At 36.2% G+C, this 22,453-nt stretch overlaps 1 protein-coding gene across 3 annotated transcripts in view; it reads right to left on the reverse strand.

Moving 5' to 3' along the window:
• BNC2 (basonuclin 2) overlaps positions 1-22,453 on the reverse strand; it is a 242,068-nt gene that overhangs the window by 93,367 nt on the left and 126,248 nt on the right. For all 3 annotated transcript variants that reach the window (XM_033520654.1, XM_033520653.1, XM_033520655.1), the window contains exon 3: positions 14,762-14,997. In XM_033520654.1, coding sequence (XP_033376545.1) covers positions 14,762-14,997 — 236 coding nt within the window. The remainder of the gene's footprint in view (positions 1-14,761; positions 14,998-22,453) is intronic.

Raw genomic sequence — 22,453 nt, forward strand, 5'->3', positions numbered from 1 at the left:
AAGGGAAAGGGAAAGGGAAAGGGAAAGGGAAAGGGAAAGGGAAAGGGAAAGGGAAAGGGAAAGGGGAAAAATGAGAAAAAACATTAACAAACTAAATGCTTAAGCTTAAAACTTTTAAATTCAGGTTTTGTCAAAATAGAGAGTGTCACAGACTCCAGAATGGTAAGAGAAAAGGAAGGGTAGTCAGCAACAGCTGGGTTCCTCCAAGGCAGAGAGAGAAAAATGTTTATATCTATGGTTACTGCCTATTCTTAATTCTGTGCCATAGGGACACTGTGCTCTTGCATGCTCTGGAGGAGGGAGATATGTGAGCCAGAAAAGGTTCAGACTTCAAAAAGCTTCTAAGGCTTTAAAATATAAAGGCAGAAACTGATTCAGCATTGTAACTGTTTTCAGGATTTAGTCCAAATATTTCAGTTTTGGGAATCTAAAGTGAGTATCACTAAAAGGCAAATAGTCCTCTGCATGTGTATGTTGGGGGTAGATGTGACATTAGTCAAGCTTACTCATTACTTGCTTTCTGATATTCAAAATATTTAATTATTTCTCCTTTTCTGTGTCACTCTGGTTCTTAGGGAAAGCTGCTGTGATTCCTCAGTGTCTGAACTTCTCACACTGGGAATCAATACTTAAATACATAGTCAAAGCAAGTGAGACAGTTACATTTTATCTTAACAATTGATCATCAAAATATTTTTATTAACTATGCTTTGTAGAAATTGTTTTTTACACAACTTTTGGACATAAAAGAAACACAACATCATTTTTTAAAGGTTTAGTAAGAGATTTGGGAACTGAATATTGGTTGAATTTGGCATCAGTAACCTTCTGAAAATACTACACTGATATCCCTAGATACTGATTAAATACTTGTTTCTCTTCCATCCTACTTTTAACTTTTTTATGCTTAAATGTCACATGCTAGAGGACCTAGTCTAAAGGCATAGGAAACCTAAGCCATATTTCAGAGAGTGAAATTTGAAAAAATTATTCCCTATGCTTTACAATCAAAAAAAGCATGGAATTTATAGTGAGCAAGGTGAGCTTAGTTTTGAGCTATACATTTCAATTAAACAGTGCCTGACTACACAAGATTTTCCATTGGTTACATTGCCTCTAAATGCAAATTTTCTTTCTTGTATTCATAGATGGAAATTGGAATATCAATTTCTTTAATTTCTCTTTAGAGGTAGGCCTATGAATTTAGAAGCCTGTGTTTTGATACACAAGTTTGCATAGAGATATCAGTGCTGTTACTATCATGCCCAAAAATTAAAATAGCAACTTCTTTTAAAAACTGTAAATGAAAAAATAATAACGTCAAAGTTTTGTTGGTTACCTTTCAGCAAAAACAAACAAACATTATTATAAAGCTTATGGTGCAAACCATAAAAAGTGTGTTTATTTATATCAGTCTATGTTATTTACCATGTTATTGGATCAAAATTAGTGCTCTAAGGATCATACAGAGTACTGTATTTTTTCCAGCTCCACACACCAATCCCATCCACCAAAGCATGTCTCCTTTTTTTCCTCCAAACAAAATGCGGTACTATTTGTTTTTTAAGGATTCATTTTAAGTTCTTGAGTGACACAAAGGACAAGCTACCGATAGAAATAAAAAGCCAGGATACTAGGAAGGACAGCTGGTTTCTAAACATGCCAAAGTTTGTTGGAAATGTAACATTCGGGGACTTTTCCCTTCCCTGTGTTTGATTCTAGATGCTCTCTGTTCCTCATGCTACCCCAGTTCATCATGTATTAACAAGTACTTCTACCATTTTTGCAAGCCTCCTCCTCTTCTTCACAGAAGCTATTTGGCAAATGATGTCCAAAAGTTTCAAAGTGAACAGAAACTCATACCTTAATTTGTACCTACTATGTAATCAGGTTAGCAAGCTGGTCAAAGTCTTGGCTCAATGTGCAGCCAGAGTCGAAGTGCTGTGTTCTAGAGTGGCCTGGAGCCACACAGCTAGAGGGAAAAGAACTGGGAGATGCAGCAGTTATCCACAGCTGACCAACAGGCATGGGGGTGGGATGGCAGGGTGGGAAAGGACCTTGTGCTCACCATTATTTTTGCACCTACCCCACAAAATTCTGGTTTGGCAGGAAAGAAAGAAAGAAGGAAAGAAAAGGCAACCTGGACCAAAGAAGTCTAGATCTTACTTTAGGGAGGCTCTGGACATCATGAAAAACTGGTTTGGAGACCTCAGGATGAGGTTCTGGTTTATTAGTGACTCTCTATTTGTATAATACACCATAAACAATCCACAGCTTGGTTTTGAGAGATGTAATACGTCTGTGCAGAAATAGATGGAGTCTACTCCAGTGAAAACAATTAACAATGAAGAAAGAATCTTGAGAAGTCTACAATTTTTAATTGAAACATACTTTCTTGTACAGTTCTTACAACCTGCTATTAATTTCTTTTCAAGGAAACAGCAGTGCTTACAGGAAGAGAGCTGTTACATGACCTCGGCTGACCTACATACATTTACTGAGACCCCAATTCAGAAAAACATACAAGCATATGCTTAATGTTAAACATGTGAATAGAAGATTGTTGAAGTCAAGGGTACTAATAAAGTTAGGTAGGTTCTTGCGCACCTTGCTAAATCAGCAACCACTTTCTGACAGTGTCTGAGCAGTTCTCTGGGTAACAAATTAGGTTTGGCTCCCTATGGCTTTATATCTCTATGATAAACCGAGATTCTTCTTTTTGTTTGCATCTTTCTAACTTCTTTCCTCCCTGCTTCTCTACTGTAGTTTCTTTGGTGCCTCAAAAGAGATGTGTTTCTTTTTTCTTCAGAATCTCTCTCTACTACCTGGCCACATACAGAAAGCATTCAGAGACTTCATAGGTTTTGACAACTTTCCTTCCCATCTCTTGAACTGATTTAAAAAAAAAGTTATAAAAACCACTGTTATACAAGTCCTGATCATTTGACCAGCTAGAAAAATCAAACAAAGAAAGCAAGAAGGACTTTCTACAGTGCAGTAGCTGCTGAAATTGCAATACAATTATCTTGTATCAGCTGAAGGCAAACACTCTGCTGAAGTAAAAATGGGTACCTTAGCAAGGAAGTTAGAGAGTGCTACAGCATAAAGCAGACTGGTGGTGGGGGAAAGCCTTATGGACACACACCAGAAGACTGATGTGACTAGTACAGGAAATTCATACTGTGTTACTGAAGTAATTATTCAGGAATGAGAATATAGGTATAATTTCATTTTGAATTTTCAGATTGAGGAACTTCTTAAGCACGTCAAACTGGATTGGCATTAAAATTCTTCAAATGTGCTTCAAAGTCTACAAAACTTTCCTTGCATTGGCACTTCTCTTGTGCTCCAAACAAACCTCAACATTGATACAATAATCAGTTCTGTGCTAAGGTACTATATTTTTATTGAACTATTTAATCCTGCAGGTTAATATTCACCAAAAAAACCAACAAACCAAAGAAACTAAAACAACTTTGAAAAGATATATTTTAAATTTTTTTTTGTAACTTCAGAAAAAAAAAACAGTTCAGGTTATTTATATCAAAAGGTTTCCATGACCCAATGAGAGACCTAACTGCATTTCAGAAAAACAGATACACAGATATCTTTCTAAATACCAGTGTGACCTTCCACTTAATAATTGCTATAGGACAGCATTAATACCACACGCAATAATGCTGCACTATAACACAGCAACAAAATTAGCAACTTGACATATACACAGGGTCACAAGACAGTACACTTCATAACACACAAAGTTCCTGGGTTTGAAAATATATACAATGAAGTATTATGAGACACTCTTTCAAGGTTCATCTTTGGCTCATCCTGTACAATCAATTTGCTAGCCGTATGTAGCTGGGGCAACACACGCTTCTCATGCCACAGCCCCCAGAATGAAGGCTGGAAGTGGCTAGGTCTGAGATGGTATGAACATCATAATTGACTGCCATTCTATCTCTGGACAACCACACATCTGCTGGTCAGTTGTCCCAGAAGATATCACATTCTGTAACATTCAGGTTCTCTGAGCCTCACAACAAATACAAATTCTGTGAGCAATCTGCTACAGACATTATTAATTCCTCACTCTTTTTCTACCAAGAAACATATCTCTGCCTGCAGCTGTGGCAGAAAATGAATGTCATGGCTCTTAGACCCACTACCTCACAACCCTTTGAACCTACAAATGAGAGAGCTCTTTTTTGCATCCTATGGTACTATCTGAAATGCTATCAAGAGGAAAACAGTTCCCACATGGAAAACAACCAAATTAGTACTTATTACAATAAATTAGTACTTTAACCCCAAATTTTATTTTATGAAATCCTTTCTAAAAGACATGAGTTGGACAGAAACACTTCTGTGGATCACAACATTACATACTCAGCATGAACTGACCAAGTTTTCCCAGGCATTGCCCTAGCTACTTCCAAATAGTCTGAGCGCTTTTAATGGAAAGCCTGGTGCAGCATAAGCTACATTAAAAGCAACTTGATAAGTTGCCTTATTTCTGCTATATCTGTTTGTCAGCACCATATGTCAGTTTGGACACAACTAAAAGACACCCAACGGATAAAAATGTAATTATGTTAATTCTACTACCATATCTACATCATACTCAGGCTATAGAGATACAAACAAACCCAGCAAGCTGACATATACCAGGCCAGCAGTTTTAAAAATCTACTTGTCCTACAAGTGACTTCTTTCTGTGCAGGCAACTGCCAGTCAGTAACAGAGGTTTCCACACCCTTTTTCCACACCCTTTCCAGTAGATGGAATGCAAGACTTCAGGGCGCAATTCTGGCAAGATTCTTCGTGAAGAATCCACCAAGGCTGGATGGAAAAAGACATATTTACACTACTATAAAAGGTAAAAATGAACTCATGAAACAAAATATTTCTCTTCTATTTGCTCAAAAGATAATTAAAAAAAATATATTTACTGAAATTACTGTTCCAGTGGTGGTGGTGTTTCAGAATTTGACTAAAGAATAATCATAATTACACATTCTATTTCACTAGATGATCTCAAAGCACTTCATAAACATTAATTAACAACATCCAAGTATAAACTGGGATGATTGGAACATTTTGTTCAAGCTTTGGAGGAGGAGAAAAAAAAATCAAGCGGAAGCATAAAGGACTTGTGCTGGAAGTTAATATATTAGAGCCAATAGAATAATACACACTTCCTGGCTTCAAGTAAAATATTCAGAATTCTAGAACGTGGTGCAAAATGACAGGTGAATCAGAGAAGATGTTTCTTCACGGGAAAGAAAAGTAAATTTCTCAATTAAAATATGGAAGTTCATCTTCATTAGAGTCAAAATATACCTTGATAAGTAAAAGGGGATTGTCTGTCTGCATTCAATGCTGTCCTCTTACTGCCTAGAAGGCAACAGTAAGTGTTAATGACATTTACCCTTCCTAATAAGAGTCACTCACACTTCACTGTTATTCTCTGTTATTGCTCAGGACAGGCACTAGCACCTCATTGAAAGATCAGTGCTGCAAGGGAAAAAAAGTCCCCTTGAGATCCCTTGGACTTCAAGAAAAACAGTAAATCAACTGATGCTGGACAGATGACAAGTTTGATTCTCTGTGGCCCTCCTTGGTTCCTAAGTGTCTGTGGACCTAAATTTCCTAAGTGCCTGAAGTCAAGGCTGACACACAGACAATCAGAACCACACCTAAACTCAAAGCAAGAGATTTCTAAACTGGAAAAAAAGTCTTAAATCCATTTAAGTGTCATGGTCTGGACTCCATACTCTCTAATTGAGTTAATCTCCACTGATGTGTAGCTGAATGGTTAATATCACAACCTTATCACCTCCAGGACCATGATTTGAATTCAACCCAAGGTTCTCTGCAAAGAGAATAGTCTACAAAAAGCAGAAGTTCTAAACTCTGAGCTGCTTTTAGTGAGAAGAATGATGTTAATTCCTCAGATTCTTGGCACAACCCACTCCCCTCCACAGGCACACACATATTTCCCTTCAATCAATAGCTTTACGCCCTTTTTATTTTCTTTACTTCATAACAAGTCACTGCATTTCTCACAAGAAAATTGAGGTGAACAGTAACCCCAGGATCCTGTCCTCAACTATTTATTTGACACAGTGCAGGATATGTTCTGGTAGAGGTTCCAACATGGCATTGTCAGCAAGTGATTTTCCAGGCTACAAGGAAAGCCATTCTCTACCCTTCCTTTATCCACAGAGAATCAATCTCTTAAACGGAGATCTTCAAAGACACACACAATCACAATGTACTAGAAATAGAAATATAATTTATAGATTTTTGAAGTACATGTATATATACATAAATATACATAGACACACATACACACACTCATAGACACACATATGCACACTCATATGTATTTGAAGGAAAAAGATCTGTGATCATAAATGGTTAATATAAATTCAGCCACATTCTGAAGCAAGAAAGCTGGAAATAGTTTCCTCTTTGGCTTACCTGCCAAGACCCAAGTTCAGGGCTCTGTTTCTTCTGAAATGCTTGATGGCATCACTCACACCTAAAACAGCCTAGGGAATGAACTATTCCTCTCACCTCCTTCATCCTTCACTCTGCTTTGGGTGTTTGTGATTTCATCAACTATCACAAGAGAGACACAGGATCATGAACTCAAGCCTTGGCAGGTGAAGAGATTTTCAGCTCCATTTTAAAAAGCAAGCACACATGGTCCTGGCGCACGCCTGACAGACCTTCAGTAACAAACATTTCTGTGCTCTGCAGTCTATTAGCTGTGAGAGAAGTACATCAGTGGGATCACAGCTTCTCACCCCTAGTACTGTAAACAGTCAGTACACATTCCAGATAGGACAAATACACCTACACAAAAGTCTCTCTCTCTCTCTCTCTCTCTCTTTCTCCCTTTTCCTTTTTTTTTGATTGACAGACATAAATCCTTTCCATTAAACAGCCGCCTTTACATTTCAGAGCAATGTGAAGCACTATGGCTATAAAGGCTAACTATTTCATAGTAATCATTAGGAACTAGCATGATGTATACTTCTGTTGATCACCAGGGGTTATACAGCCCTCTGCTTCATTACCCTTGCAAGATGCAAGACACTGAGCAGCAATAGCACAGCTCTCCAGCTGCACATATTCTGGAAAACCCAATGATCTTTGCGTGTACTGAGACATCTGTTGTCACGTAACTTGTCCTGGTTGCATTCAGAAGTGTCATCTGCTCTCTGGACTTTATTTTTATTGTTGTTTGGTTAAAGTGTGAACCATGATAAATATCCTGATATAGTACTAGTGTAATCAGGAGCGTTAAGCATCAGAGAGATCTTACGGAAGATAGTGCAGATACAGAGAAAATCTGAAAGTACTTCACACTGTAGAACAACTGGCATTGCTTTGCTCCAACACACAACAAAGCTTCTCCCTGGCTCAGCAGTTGTGCTGTGTTTCCTATCTCCCTTTTCAGTCTTTTAAGGTTTATCTGAGATTTTTCCACCCTCTGTTTAGGGTAAAGACAGACACCTAGATTAGAATAGCTAAGAAGAGTCATCTCCATTCCACAGAAGTGTACGGCAGTCATACTAAACTGGCACACAGGGGAAAAGAAAAACTCTTCCAGAGTTTCAAATATTAGCATACAGTGATTCCATGGGAGGAATAGAGCACTCAGAAGATGGACATTTAACAGATCTTTTACATCATTTTGTGCTAAAGAGGAAAAGTCAGAGATCAAGGGAAAGTGAAACTAAGGTGAGGCTGAAGAAGGGAAAATAAGCAAGTAAAAAAAGTTGGTGGGGGGGAAGAGAGGCAGTGACAAAAGAATAAGGAAATTGAAGTGGAAAGAGAGGGAGAAAGGAACAGAGCAGCTGAAAGAACAAGAAACAGGCAGAGCACATACAAAAGAAAGACTTTTAAATCCTGTGTGTACTGCAGGACTAGATGTCTGGATAAATGTTATCCAGCTTTGAGTGTTGTTTGCTCTGAGGGCCACTGTTAAAAAACATCGGAACTAAAGGACACACATGAGTGTTAAAAATAACTGCAAGGAAGAAAAGAAAACACAAGACAGGATTATATGTAACAAAGCTGAAGAAAATATATTAATCTGTAACAAGGTAACTTCCTTCATTATCAAGTAATTAAAGTGGGTGGCAGTTATTATGGATAACACAATGTTGTATGTGAAAGGCTTACATTGTACTTTGGCTTTGTTAAAATCCTTACTAGATAAACTTCTTAACCTTTATTTGCATCAGTTTTATAAGTTGTTTTTTTTTATAAAAAAGGCATACTACTCATAGAAGCATGGAAACACTATGTGACTGCTTCTTAAAAGGCATGGAGATTCTCCAGTGGCCACAGCTAAAAGAGTGTAAAGTATTAATTAACGTTTTGGCAAATAGACCAATGAGGAAGCAAAGTCAATAAAATAAATACAAAACCTTCACAAACAAATTTTCTTTTTTATTATTCACATATGAAACTGTCAATTAACATTTACTGGGTTGCAACAGTAATTTTATTTTTCTTTATTTATTTGCCTATTTATTTTAATTATCTTTAATATTAACTAACAAATAATACAGAATACCAATATTTTAATGGAGTTCTTGTTGAACAAGACAAAAACCTTTCCAAAAAAAAGGAAAAACCAAAAACAAAAAAAGAGAAAAACAAAAAGACAAAGAATAAAATCACCTGATAACACTTGGGGAAAAAAAAAGCCCAACAGAAACTTTGCGTGACTCATGATTATAGATAGCAGACAAAATTGAACTTAAATTATGATACCATCACTGCAGCAACCTGACACTCCATGTCTACCTTGCAAAAGCTGGTATCAGAGCTTCTTTTCATTTGTTTTCTTTCTAATGTTCTTTATGTTTAAGCATTGGAGGCTGTTTGACAAGTTGTTAAATGAAATAGCCCTTGTGCTTTAGGTTCTACAGCAGAAGTTCAAAGATCTTATAAGGCAAATGATTTCAGACAGAAAATCTAAGACCCTATAGAGTCTCTAAAAGAGATTAGAGAGCAAGCCAATGGTGGGCAATATTTAATTCTAAGAATAGTAAAGCAATTTCTGTCTGTGCAATTTCTATCTATGTGTGTATTAATATTTAGAAGGTGAAGTGATAAGGGATTACTTTGAGAAAGAAAGAAATTAGGAACAATATTATTAAAGATGTTCAAACTTCTTTCTTTGGCCTTTACCCAAATATCTTCATTTAATCTGAATGGAAAAATGAACAAACTAGTGATGGCAAGCTAGTACAGGAACCAACTTACCCATACTACGAAGAGAAACTATGTTTTACAATAATTTGAGAAACTGTTTGTCAAATATAACTGACAATATCAGTTATACCAGTATATATATCTGCTGATACATATATGCGAATATATGTGAGCATGTAGTTTCACTATGCATATAGCTAACTTTTCTTATCCATATAGCTAACTTTTCTTTTAAAATCTCAGAACTGAATTATTTAAACCCTGCTAAGTATTTAATAATTTCAATGAGTTTGTTTTAGTTATGGGATTTTGTTTTTTTGAAAAAATGTCTAAAACTGCCCACACCTCCCTACTTTCTGCCCTGAACCATGTATACCTTCTGAAAGCAAACCTTCTTAGCTGACTTCTTAGCTGTTAAGCAATTAACAGCTGACTTAGCTGTTAATTGCTTACCAGTTGCTTAGGACTACTGAGCAATCACAACAATGGAAGACTAGACCAATTTTCCCAAAGCAGAAAATGATACCTAATAATTTTGAATTTCAACATTTTTTTAGCATGTTTCAGCTACAGGAAAGACCTTCATTTAGGATTAGTGATTTCCCATGTAGTGTCCAGTATATGAACTTTTGTGAGTGAGTCTCCTTTTGGACCTGTAAAATACCCATAGTCTTCCAGCTGGCGTTAATTTTGACTTTGTTCTATGTTTTTTATTTTTTTAAAATTTCTCATAGCTGTGAGCAGCACCAGAGAGTCTGGCAGCTAAGATGTTGCCTATAAGCTACTGACTAATCTACTTTTTTTTCAAGGGCATGATGATAAGAATGGAACTCCTGGGTCTAGACCATTTTTTCTAATTCTGCCAGTGTTCTGTTCTGTGCCTCTGCTTCCTTCTTTGTATTCTAAAGACGAGATATATTTTCCTCTCTTACACTGAGAGAGTACAACTATTTGACCACAAAACAGTTGAAAAAGTATTGAGTTGTTACTCAAAACACTGAATCATTATTTGCACGCAGTCAGTTTATGGACTCTAAGATGTAATCACATGTCCTTCCTTCTGCAGCTGGACCAGTGTAAAAGCTGAATGCCCCAGCTGTTCACTGCTAGTGGCATAATTCCTCTCCAGCCCTTTCAGCACAATGAGAGTTAACTTGCACATTTAGAAGGAAGATTTTTCTAACCTGGTTTGTTTAGAGACAACCTGGCTAGGGAGCAATTACAAATGCAACTACACTAGCAAATGGATGGGGTATTCTTCCCAGCCCTGTGATCTCTGGTGGATCACGGAACAGCTGGCAAAGTTAGGTCTTCTCTCAGCTTAGATGGAATTAAATCAGAGTTGGAGATTCGCAGTTGAGCTGTTCTTTACAGAAAAAAGTAAAGTCAATAGAGCCACTAGTCACATACATCTCTTTGAGTAGCATGTGCAGTATTTGACCCAAAACACCTACTGCTTTTGACAAAAACCGTCTCTTGTCATGTAAAAGACACATGAAGTTAGGTGTTCCCAAAAGCAAAAACTTATGGGCTCACTAATCACATACAGGTCAACACCAAGTACGGTGAATTAACTCCTTGAGACAGAAAAAACAAGCCTAAAAGCTTAAGCACTCTGAATTCCTATGGAGCAAACACAATCCAGAATGGTCCCCTATGCCATAAAGTCTTTTTAAGCATTAGTTCTAAAGATAAGAGAACAGCTCTTCTGCTAAAGCATTCATCCTGTGGCAGTCTGACGAGATTGGTGACTGAATGATCACTAACATTTCATTGATAGGTATCTATTCACTAGAAACTCAATTTATTGCATGGAGGCCAGAGAATCTTGCCAGGTCTTAATGTCTTTCAGCTATTACTGGCAATATTGTGACTGTGCCCAAATGTGAAAGGCAGTGTTATCAAATTACCTCTGTGGCTTCAGGGTTCCTTGACTTCCTGTGCTCTATTAATGCAGCCACTGAATGAAGGCATAAATACTGCATTTTTCTCTGCCCATTGATTTTTAATTTGCTATTTGGAAACATTAGTCAAAATGAAGGTATTACAAATAATCCCACCCACTATGCAGTACTAATAAACAACTGTTTTTCTCTTGTTTCAACATGTTTCAAAGCTTCCATGAGCTTTTTCTCAAAAGTTACAAGGAAAAAGTTGTGAGGCTCGCAGGGGGGTTGTTTATTTGGTTGATTGTTGGGGTTTTTTGCTTGGTCGGTTGGTTGGTTGGTTAGCTGGTCAGTTGGTTGTGGAAATCATCTGACAATAGTAGTTGATTTTGAGTGGATACATCTATCCTACCCCTCAAAAAACGCCTCCATTTAGAGAAAATATTAAAATATTTTAACATCATGTTGAGGGCACATTCAGCACAGGTAGATGTGTTAGACCATCCCAAAGCATAAAACTCCAGTTTTGTGCCAGCTTTACAAATCTCTTGCATGGTGGTTAATTAATGAGCACTGGAACTCGAACCTAGGTAAAGTGTTCTGGAATCTGTTACAACCATTACCTTTTTCTATTCTGTTACTTCTCTTAGTCCTTGCTACTAAGCTTCCTGTTTTTCCTCCCCTGAGGAAAAAACGGGAGAATAGAAAAGTTACAAGTGTAAAGTATTATTTTTACTAGATTATGCTTCTCTAATTACATTACCATAGCAAACCTTTCCCTATGGATATATATTTGATATGCATATATATGATACATGTATTTGATATACAATGAATATATAATTGTATGTATGGTAAATTTACTGGCATTGACTGGAAATAGGAGATAACTTAGGTGGGTTTGGACAGACAAGATACAAGGAACTATAATTTCTGACTAAAAGTCAGATGTTCCTCAGTTCACTGAATGGTAGCCTATCAACAATCCCATGGTTCATGATATTCCAGATGGTTTGTTTTCATATTTGATAAATTTGATGCTCCTGTACCATGCTTACAATATTTCATTCAGAGTTTTCTGAATGTAAAAGCTGATTCTGAAAGCTTCAAACAATTCTTTGAAAAGTTTCAATCTATAATGATAAGCTTCATGGAAAAAAATGCCTTTTGGTCAAAGGAGACATTACCTGTCTGCACTTTTACTGTGCTCAAGTTACTATACATTTCCTTTCAAATTTCCCTGCATATCCCTTTTCTCCTTTCTAACAAAAACTTTCAATAGAGCTATTTTTAAAGAAGACATTTTTGTTATCATAGATTTAATTAATTTTCCCAAGCTTTCTCTGCATGTATGTTTTACTAAGCATTCTCCTCTTCTGCCATATACTGTGATTTCTAGCTTTAATGGAAAAAAATGCACTTTTTGCCTAGAGATCCTGTGGAGATATTCAAAAGCCATCTGGACATGGTCCTGGACAAACAGTTCTAGGTGGCTCTGCTTGGACAAGATGACCTCCCTTCTAACCTTGACCAGTGTGTGATTCTTTGAAATTAGACAGCTAAATTAACAGGGATGCTCGACTACACACCTATCATAGGTCTTCATTCACTCATTAAGAAAATCCACAGTCGAGTGCTAATGAAGTCAATATGTGGCAAGTCTGTAACAGCTGCCCTTAACTTTCACTGATAATTGTTCTCATTTAAATGGCATAATATTCAATATACTGTTGTTGAATATAGCAATGGTGAAATTCATGCCTGGGGGGCTACAATGTGACTGAGTTTTAGCCAGAGAAACTGAACTGTGACCTAATGGGGTATTACAGGCCTTTACAACTTTCAGATGCATAGGTCACAATCTCAGTCTGTATAAACATCCATGTAATTATATTACAAGCCATTCTTGCTTATATTGAGATCATTCCAAAAGATAATTAAAACAAAATCAATGTGAGCATGATTCAACGGCCTTTAAAACAAGAAAACTACTGATTTCAGTCAGTCTTCTTGTCTGTAAGAGACACAGAATCACATTCCATGTTTGTAATATAGTTCACCTAACTATTAATCACATTTAGTAACCAGCAGATTTCTAAAGTTATAACTTAAATCATATGTATCTTAAAATAATGCATTTTTTACATGTGTTCCTTTACATATCAGATTTCTTCAGCCCTTGAGATCAGTAGCATTCAGAATCCAGGAATCTAAAATATGATGCAATATGCACATTATCCCAGTACATATCTCTTTAGTTATCTCTCATGGATCCATCCTAATTATATATAATATGTAAAATTAATAAATACATAACCAAACATTTATATCATACAAACATCATAGATTTCTACTGTACAAATATGATGGATATATCCTTATATGTTAATTTTAGAGTGGTAATGGAAAAAATGGATTCTGTTCTATTTGAATAGATGTAACACTTAGCCTTTATGAAATAGATGCCTGACAGAATCCTGAAACAATTAAAGATCCCCATTCCATACGTGTCCTAACAAGAATAAAAATATTTCATTATTAAAGAATAAACCTTTTTAGTTCCTTTTCTCTAGGACTGTTTTACAATTCAGTATATTTTTCTGTGAAAATCTGAAATATAGAGCGTTTAAGAAAATATTTACAGGAGCAGAAGGTGAAGTTTTCCATAGAATCACATAAAGTTAATTTACTTCTGTCACACAAAGAGGAACTAAGAAATAGAGTCAGAATATCTCAGAGCAGGTATAAATCCCATATTTTCAATAAAGTTTTAAGCTTGCTACCATTGCTTACAAAAGTAAAGCGATAAATCAGCAACTAAAATTTTCAAAGTTTTTTAGCCATTTCCATTTCAGTAACTGGATGAATTCTAGATGATTTAGAGCTCCTACAAAGTCAGTAGCAATTAAGAGAATTCAGAAGTATGTAGTATTTGGTTGTTAATCAGAAAGAGTCTTACAAAATGTAAAAAATCACTTTGGAACTCAATAGATTATGAAATTTTTCATGTAAGCAACTATACATATATTTATGACCATACTCATAAAGCAAGCTTGTCCATTTTTCTGTTAAACATATTTTTATTTTGACGGTTTATATCAACTAATCTGCATTCAACACTTTTTTTAAAGCTATGCTTCTAAAATGGCCTTACAAAAAGGATTTTCCTGTTTATACATAAGGATACTTTCCAATATAATCATGATCACAATCCATTTAATCTACACATTTTTAGGTATCTTTCTAAAGAATGAAAGAAAAGGTGATGGAGCTGCTGACTAGCATCTTAGTTCCCCAAGTCAAACAGTAGCCCTTGAAAACTTGCCAGCTGCCTTTGATGGCCAGATCATGCTTGCAGGTATCTAACCTCAGTATTTGCAGTATTTAAGGCATTTCCTACAATAAACATAAGCAAGTACAAATAAATACTATGGTATGAAGGCACCTGTATTTTTTTAGCTTAGGAAAAATTGCATATTTTATTTTGCCAACATCATCATTAGGCTTCAACATGCCAGACTAAATTCACTCCATATCCTTGTACCTCTTTGGGTGCACCATCACTACATACATACATCAACAACAAAAAAAATCAGTTAACTGGCTTTGAAAACATGCTTTGTTTTATTTCCTACCTGAAGAATGTAGCCTCGAACATAGTCTCGAAGTGTCCAGCCTAAGCCATGTAGAATATGCAACACCTCCTCTTGCTTCAGTACACTGAAGAGTCGGTCAAGCAGTATCTTCAGTCTCACAGGCACAGCCTGAGTACCGTAGAGCATCAGGCTGCTGATGTCAAACACAACATTGGACTGCACAATCTCCACTTGGGTTGGGTGGTAGAGGTGCTGAGTACTAAGTTTGTCCAAGGCTGAAATAAAAGGAGTCAAGTATGAGGAACGAGCAAAGAAAAGACAAGAAAACAACTCCAAAGATCATGTATATACACCACACAGAAATAGAGAGTCACAGAATAGTCCGTGTTGGAAAGGACCTTTAAAGGTCAGGTCCTGATCTTGAATATTTTCATGGATGGGGCATCTAGAGCTCACTGGGCAACTACTGCAATGCCTCAACATTTTCAGAAAAATCTCCTTTATATTTAATCTAAATCTACTCTCCTTTCAGCTTAAAGTCATTACCTCTTGTTCAATCCCTATATGCCCTTGTCAAAAGTCTCTTCCCAGCAGAGTAGGCCTTCCTTCAGTACTAAAATCCCAATAAGGTTGCCAAGGAACTTTTCCCAAACTTCTTTTCAACTTTTTCCCTGGCTGAAGGATCTCAGCTCTCCCAGCTTTTCCTCAAAGGACAGGACCTCCATCCCTCTGATCACCTTGGTGGTCTCCTCTGGACTTGCCCAAACAAGTGCATGTCTTTCCTTTGCTGAGAACCCCAGAGGTGAGTCCTGCTACTCTAAGTGGCATTTCACCACTTAGGGGAGCAGAGAGGCAGGATCACCTACCACACCCTGCTGGCAGTGCTGCTTTGAATGCAGACGAGGGTATGGTTGGATTTCTGGGCTGCAGGTGCACATTGTTGAGTCATGTTCAGCTTCTCATCCACTGAAGTTCCCCAGGTCCTTCTCTGAAGTGCTACTCTCAATGAGTTTATGTCTCAATGTGTACTTGTGTTAGGGATTGCCCTGACCCAGATGCAGCACCTTGGCCTTGCTGAGCCTCATAAGGTTGATTTGGGTCCACTACCTCAAGCTTGCCTGGGTCCCTGTGGATGGCATCCTGTATTTCTGGTGTGTCAACCATACCACTCAGCTTGGCATCATCAGCAACCTCGCTAATGGACTCCCTATGCCATTGACAAAGATATTAAACACTTCTAGTCCCAGTACAGACTCCTGATGGATGCCAGGGATCACTAAGGGATCCTTTTTCGCAGATGCAGTCCAAAACAGTCCTAGTTTCCAAAGGTCACAAGTAATTTTAATTGCTATGGCAGAAGGGTTCTCAGGTGACACTCAGACACTGCAATACTCATAGTTCAAGAGAAATTTATGATTAACTAATGACCAAGACTGAAGCAATGCCAAATTGAATGGGACTGTTAAAGGTTTGATAATCTCTAGAGGAAAAAAATAAAACAGATACTCCCTAAACTCCAGTCTTTTAAACATGTTAAAACTAAACTCCCCAATTTACCAAAAATTTGATTACTGCTACTAGAGATCTTTTCACCTGGCTTTACGAATTCCATGTTATTCACTGATTTGAATAATTTAGAGATAAGGGAAATTTGCAGGATTAAGGTAATTCTTATCCCCTTGTGAAGTTAAAAAAGATGGAATTGCCTACGACATCATGCATTTTTTGTGCGTATTAATGTTTAAATTTAATTTTATTTCTACTTTATGAACTATATTGCATCATCTAAGCTTCTTACTGCTTCTTAAAACAAAATTTCTGAGCATTTTAAATAATCTTATAGGGACTTCTCCTGTACTTGGTTTCCTCTCGTCTTATGGTCACTAGAGAGTTCATGTACTCTTGATAAATTGCTTTCTTACATCCAGAGCGCAAAGGCCCTTATCATTTACTTGCTGGCTTCATTCAACACGTTTACTCCAAGGACTACATTGTCAAAGAGTTCCGGTTTCCTCATACTTCATTTCTTGCAACTGAATTGTCTGATCTTTCCTATTCTAGTGGCTAAGTCAACTTTGAATAAATAGCTCTAAGTATTAATTTAACATTCAAATAAGATAAGAAATTGGCAAGCCTAGGGACGTCAGTCCCATGTCTCTCCACGGGATGTTTATACTGCAGTACATGAAGAGTGGGATTTTTTCTTCCAAAAGCTCTTCTTACAAAGTACTTCACCTATGTAGGCTTCATGATGTGGGACTAATTTTTTACAAGATTTAATGAATGGGATTTTATTGAAGTTTAAACAGGTTAAATACCGTCCTGCTTTCCTTCCCTCCATCTTTCCCCTATTTAATGTATGATCTTTTTCTAGGATGGTTGTTTTGCTACTACCATAATACATGTGTCATAAAAGGTCACAGCTAGAAAAGACAAGAAAATTGATATTTTTATTCTGCAGGTTGGACAGTATATGTGGTGGTATGTATGTACATGTACCTGAGGGACTGATCAACCATTTAGAAGGAGTAAAATAAAGTTCGGGGTTTTTTTCCTAATACTAGCATTATCACAATAGGAATGGTGTAAGTATTATTTATTATTAATTATTAATATATAATATAAATTTCAAATAGATACCCTGTAAGAACACCTTCTAACAGACTATTGAAACTATTGAGTGGATCTGGATCTGGATCGACCTGAGCTTTTCAGCTTCAGTCTTACAGAATGAGAATAGGATCAAAAAATACTAACTGGATTCTCCAAGTTTATGCAAATTTAGATCAGAACCAAGACATGAATGGATATTTTCTGAATAATTGATGCAATTGAATAATTGTTTCTCTCTTCTTAACAGTAAATACCATGCCTGCAGTGAGGAAAAGCAGTTCTTCCATCTAAAGAAGACTTGTCATGCTGAGGATGTTAAGATCATTATTCTACTGTGGTCTAAGTGAGAATGACTATAAAACATTTTTATTTAAGGATTATTGGGTAGATTACAGACCTAATAGCTTTTAATTTCTTTATAAATGAGATTACAAAGCTCTGTGGACATGTACCCACTTCATGTAACATGACCAGTCTGAGGATAATAGCTTTGGAAAGGTTGAGGTGGAATGGGAAAGGGGAAAAATAAATAAAGTTTTTTTAAATAAATAATCACATTCTTTGATAGATCATCTGATAGAATTTTTTGCAAACTAACTTGTACTATTCCATTTAACTTCAATATTTATTTTTTAGCAGCATTATCTGTAGACCTCTGCTTCTCAACACACACACACACACACACACACACACACACAAAAATACTAATTAGCATGATATTGGAACAACATTCCAAGTGACAATGATATTATCTCCAATTTTGATTTGTAGCTTTATTATGCATATTACATAATAAGCAGTGAATTTTATCCTTTTCAGTGCAAGTCAAGATATTTAGCAAAATGTGGAATTTATAACACATCAAAACATACATTATTGCATAGCTGCATAAGAATATTTGCGAGCTAAAGACAAACCTCCTGCTACATGAAAATAAAATTGTAAATTAAATGACATTTAATTTATGAATATTAACTATAGATACCCCTCAAATTGACGGAAGAATTAAAATTCTCACTCTAACTTGTAATTTATAAAAAAATTTTGTGTTCCTTTAAAAGATTATTAAGGATGTAGCTGACAGAGAGAATTTTTGTAGCATTTCTCATTTCTCCTCTGGTACTCTTAATGAACTGATGTCAGTGTTCTAGGTGGATTCAAGAGGCCATTTATGTTGATAGACACTTTTTTAGACAAGAGGTAAAGAAGGACCTGTCTTGTTGTTTTTCTCTAAAGAAAGGAGTATTAGCTTTAGCTTTCCTGCAAAATTTCTGATTCTTGTCAAATCTCTGAGTAAATAGTTGTATTCTGCTGTCCTGAATTGCCCACATAATTTCATGTGGATAATGCAAAGTGATGACTTTGTGTTCTAAACTACTGGTTTAGTTTATACATGCTAATGAACAATGAACTGTTTTACAGGTGAATATTCTCAACAATATCTGCAACAGCTTATGATTTCATGACCATTTAAGAGGTTTCAAGACTAAATATGCTATACAAAAGAATGTACTCGATCACAGCTGAAAAATGACATAAACAGACGTCACTTTATTAAGAAGTTATCAGTGGCTGAATATCACAAAGCACACATTAAAAGTCCCTTCTTGGTGCAGCATGAGCATTACTCATATTTTATACAGTTCCAGTGGGATCAAAAGTTCACCCATACATGTTTGAGACATTTTAGCTGTAACATACACAATCTTCTCCAAAATCATGAGTATGAAAAGTACCTTTTCTTAACAGTGCAATTTAATTGTTAGCACTGCCCTGATAGTGACTCTGATATTAATTAATTCAGATTATGTGAAAAGGTGTTCTCTGATACAGAAAGAAGAGATCTAACTGATCTTAAAATCTTGCTAAGCAATCAACATCTTCATGGGATGGCCTAAAAATACCCTTATGCTTTACTCTGACAACATTCAGTAAAGTAACATTTGTTGTTCGCAATTGGTAAATTCCCAATTTCAAGAACTTGTTTCAGAAAATTTAAGCTGTTAAAAAGGGAGGGTGGAGCAGAAAGGATTGTGCAGAGGACACTAAAGTAGTTTGCCTTCAACAATGAAAAATTACTAACAGGGTAATTAGTACAGGAATTAGGAACCTTTCAACAATGTTTTTCCAACTCTGAAGTATCAAACATGCACCATAATAATTGAGAACATTTTTAGCTGGAAAAAAACCCATCTAATCCTACTACCTGAGCACTCCAGGGCTGATCATCAGTTAAACCATATTGAGGGGGTTGTCCAAATGCCTCTGAATCTGGGAGTGTCTTGGGGCATTGACCACCTCTTTAGGAAGTCTGTGGTTTGACCACCCCTCCCATCAAAGAAGTGTTTCCTAATGTCAAGCCTGAACCTCTCCATGTTGGCTTATTCACTCTTTAGGTCCTTGAATAGCAAACAAAATTCCCCAGATTGTAGAGAGACTCTGCTCAGTACAATCTGAAATGTCAAAAAAACTTTGAAATTGTTGCAATGTCAATCTTCAATATTACAGCATCAATAATACAGTCTGCAGTACTCTTATTATGTAATATTTTAGAAAAAAAAACCCAACTTTGGACATCTTTGCAACAAATTAATGAACAAATTTTTACTTTTATGTTCTATTCATAGTGGTGTTGTTTTGTTTTGTTTTGTTTTTTAATGTAGTAAAGTAAGGAGGGAAATGTATGTTGTTTATATTTTACTGGAGTTAAATTGAATTTAAGTACAAAGGATACATTAAAATAAGACACAACTTATTCTTAAATTTATCAAAAGACAGAAAACAAAGAAGATATTTTTCTTTTCATCTATACCGTGTCCAGTTCACAGGCTCAGCTCTGCAAATTTACTCATTGCCCTTAGACCCCTTCCTTCCCAATATGCAGTGAAAAAGGTCAACCAAATTAAAAGCCATGCCTCTGAGCAGCTTCCATTTTTGCTAAGTATGAGAAATACAAATATGCAGTGATGAATTTTTTACTTTAGAGGTCTCATACTATTTTTTGAATAGCTACAATAAAAGCATGACATTTTGCCTTTACTGAATAGAAAAGAATTTAAAATATCCTAGTTTTAATGCAATTGGAGTTGTAAATACACTTATCTCTTGCTAATTTTCTGATCCTAGATAAGTATTTTATTAACCTGAGAGGGATGAAAAGTGAAAGGTCTAGCCTGATTTGCCTGGCTGTGTATCTCAGAACACCACAGTCTATAGGCTGCAGTAGGGCATTATGGATCTCATTCCATTTCAGTTTTAGTGTTGGGCTCTCCAATATAACCACTCTGGATTTTCTGCTATGTTCTCTCCCAACCTGCCAAAGAGGAACACCATTGGAGTACACACACATACAAATGATACAAAAATTTGTTCAAGAACAGGAAGATGAAAAAAATTATACGTAGTCTGTATCTAGACAATAAAAAGAGCTTTCCAGACATTTATAAAATCTAAATAAAGAAACTAAAATTAGTAGACAGATTAAATGTTATATATATATATATATATATAAATAATACCAGCATAAAATGATTCCGTAATACTGTTTGCAACAAGAGTGTGTTGAGGTGTTGAGTGTGGTAAAACAGATAAAGTATTATTAATGGCAATGTCGAGCACTGTAGTTTACTCTTGATTTTAGTGGCGAACATAAACAGTTCACAATTTTCTTCTTTTTCAGCAACCACAGAAAAAAAGAGTAACAAATCCTTAGTAATGACTAAAATGCTGGAGGGGCCACTTATTACAAACATAAGAGGCTTTCTAAACTAGCCTCCCTCAGTATGAAAATTTACCACCTCCAACATGGTGCAATGTGATGCATTTTGAAGGCAGAAAAAAGTTGCTCCTCAAAAATATTATGCCTAGAAAGTGACTAAGGACAAGAAAAATTTTCAGGATCTATTGAAAAACTCAAGTATTTTCATGGTTTAGGAAATTATCCCATTCATTCCTAGAGAAATACAGTGGGGGGCATGACTTATATCAGTGGGTGAACATCCTGAATCAGTCTGAGTACAAATTTCAGGCACAACATAGCACCCTTTGGATATCTCTTTTTCAGCTTTCTCTTCATTGCTTTCACAATTTATTACACATAAAAGATAAATGTTCACCAAGATAAAAATCATGGAAGGAGAGTAAGTAAAAAAGTTCTGATTCAAAGGCAAAACCATTTTTTTTTTAAAATGCCTTTTAATGTATTTAAAAACTAATAATGGAAACCATTTGCCAAATGCACCGAGTCTCTGACGGAGGGACACATATGTGATCTGCTAATTTACAGCTTGCATGTACAGATGTTCACACTTAGTAAAAGGCTTCTTAATAGCATTTTAAAATTAAACATGTGTTGATAATAGGTGTTCCAAACCCAAACAACACATCAACTAAACTGATATATGTTTTCATGCCTCACCATGCCTCATGCTCTAACAAAAAACCCCCCCAGCATTTCAGTTGCATGTACACAAAATAAATGTTATTAAAAAAAGACTGAATGAAAACTTTCATTAATTTTTCTGTCTATGATCTGATTCCAAGTTAAAATATCTAGAATGCTACTAGGTTTATGTAGCCGAAAGCAGAACCACAGTTTGTTCACAGACGTTGCTTGCTGTCTGCAATTTTTTTATCCCTTTACAAAACTTTGAACCTCATCCAGCTTTGACACACTGCCTCTTCAGTTAATAACTATCAAGTTTCCCCTTGTCTCCTGTCTACTTTTCTTTGAGGCAATTGCGCACTCAGCACCCCGAGATAATAACACACATCTATAAGATAAAAGCAATGGCATTAATGTAATTGTCTGCCTTTCTCTCTTTAGCCTAATCTTTTTTTTCCTTCAGTTTTGACTGCCTCTGTGACACCTGTTTTTGTCTCCTCTGATCCTACGACAGGTTTTCCGCTGACAAGGTTTTTGCCTGACAGAGATTCTGCCAGACAAGAACATAATAAAATATGAAGAACTGCTTGTCAGAGTTTCTGCCAATGTTCACATGAAACGGGGGGGGGTGGGGCGGGGAGGAGGAGGGGGGAAAAAAAAAAAAAGAATTCTGACCTTTTTTTTATAGGGGCCCTATGCTAGTTGCTTTTGGACTGTCAGGAAAACAGCTTCCC

Source organism: Parus major, chromosome Z, assembly GCF_001522545.3.
Source record: "Parus major isolate Abel chromosome Z, Parus_major1.1, whole genome shotgun sequence".
NCBI lineage: Eukaryota > Metazoa > Chordata > Aves > Passeriformes > Paridae > Parus > Parus major.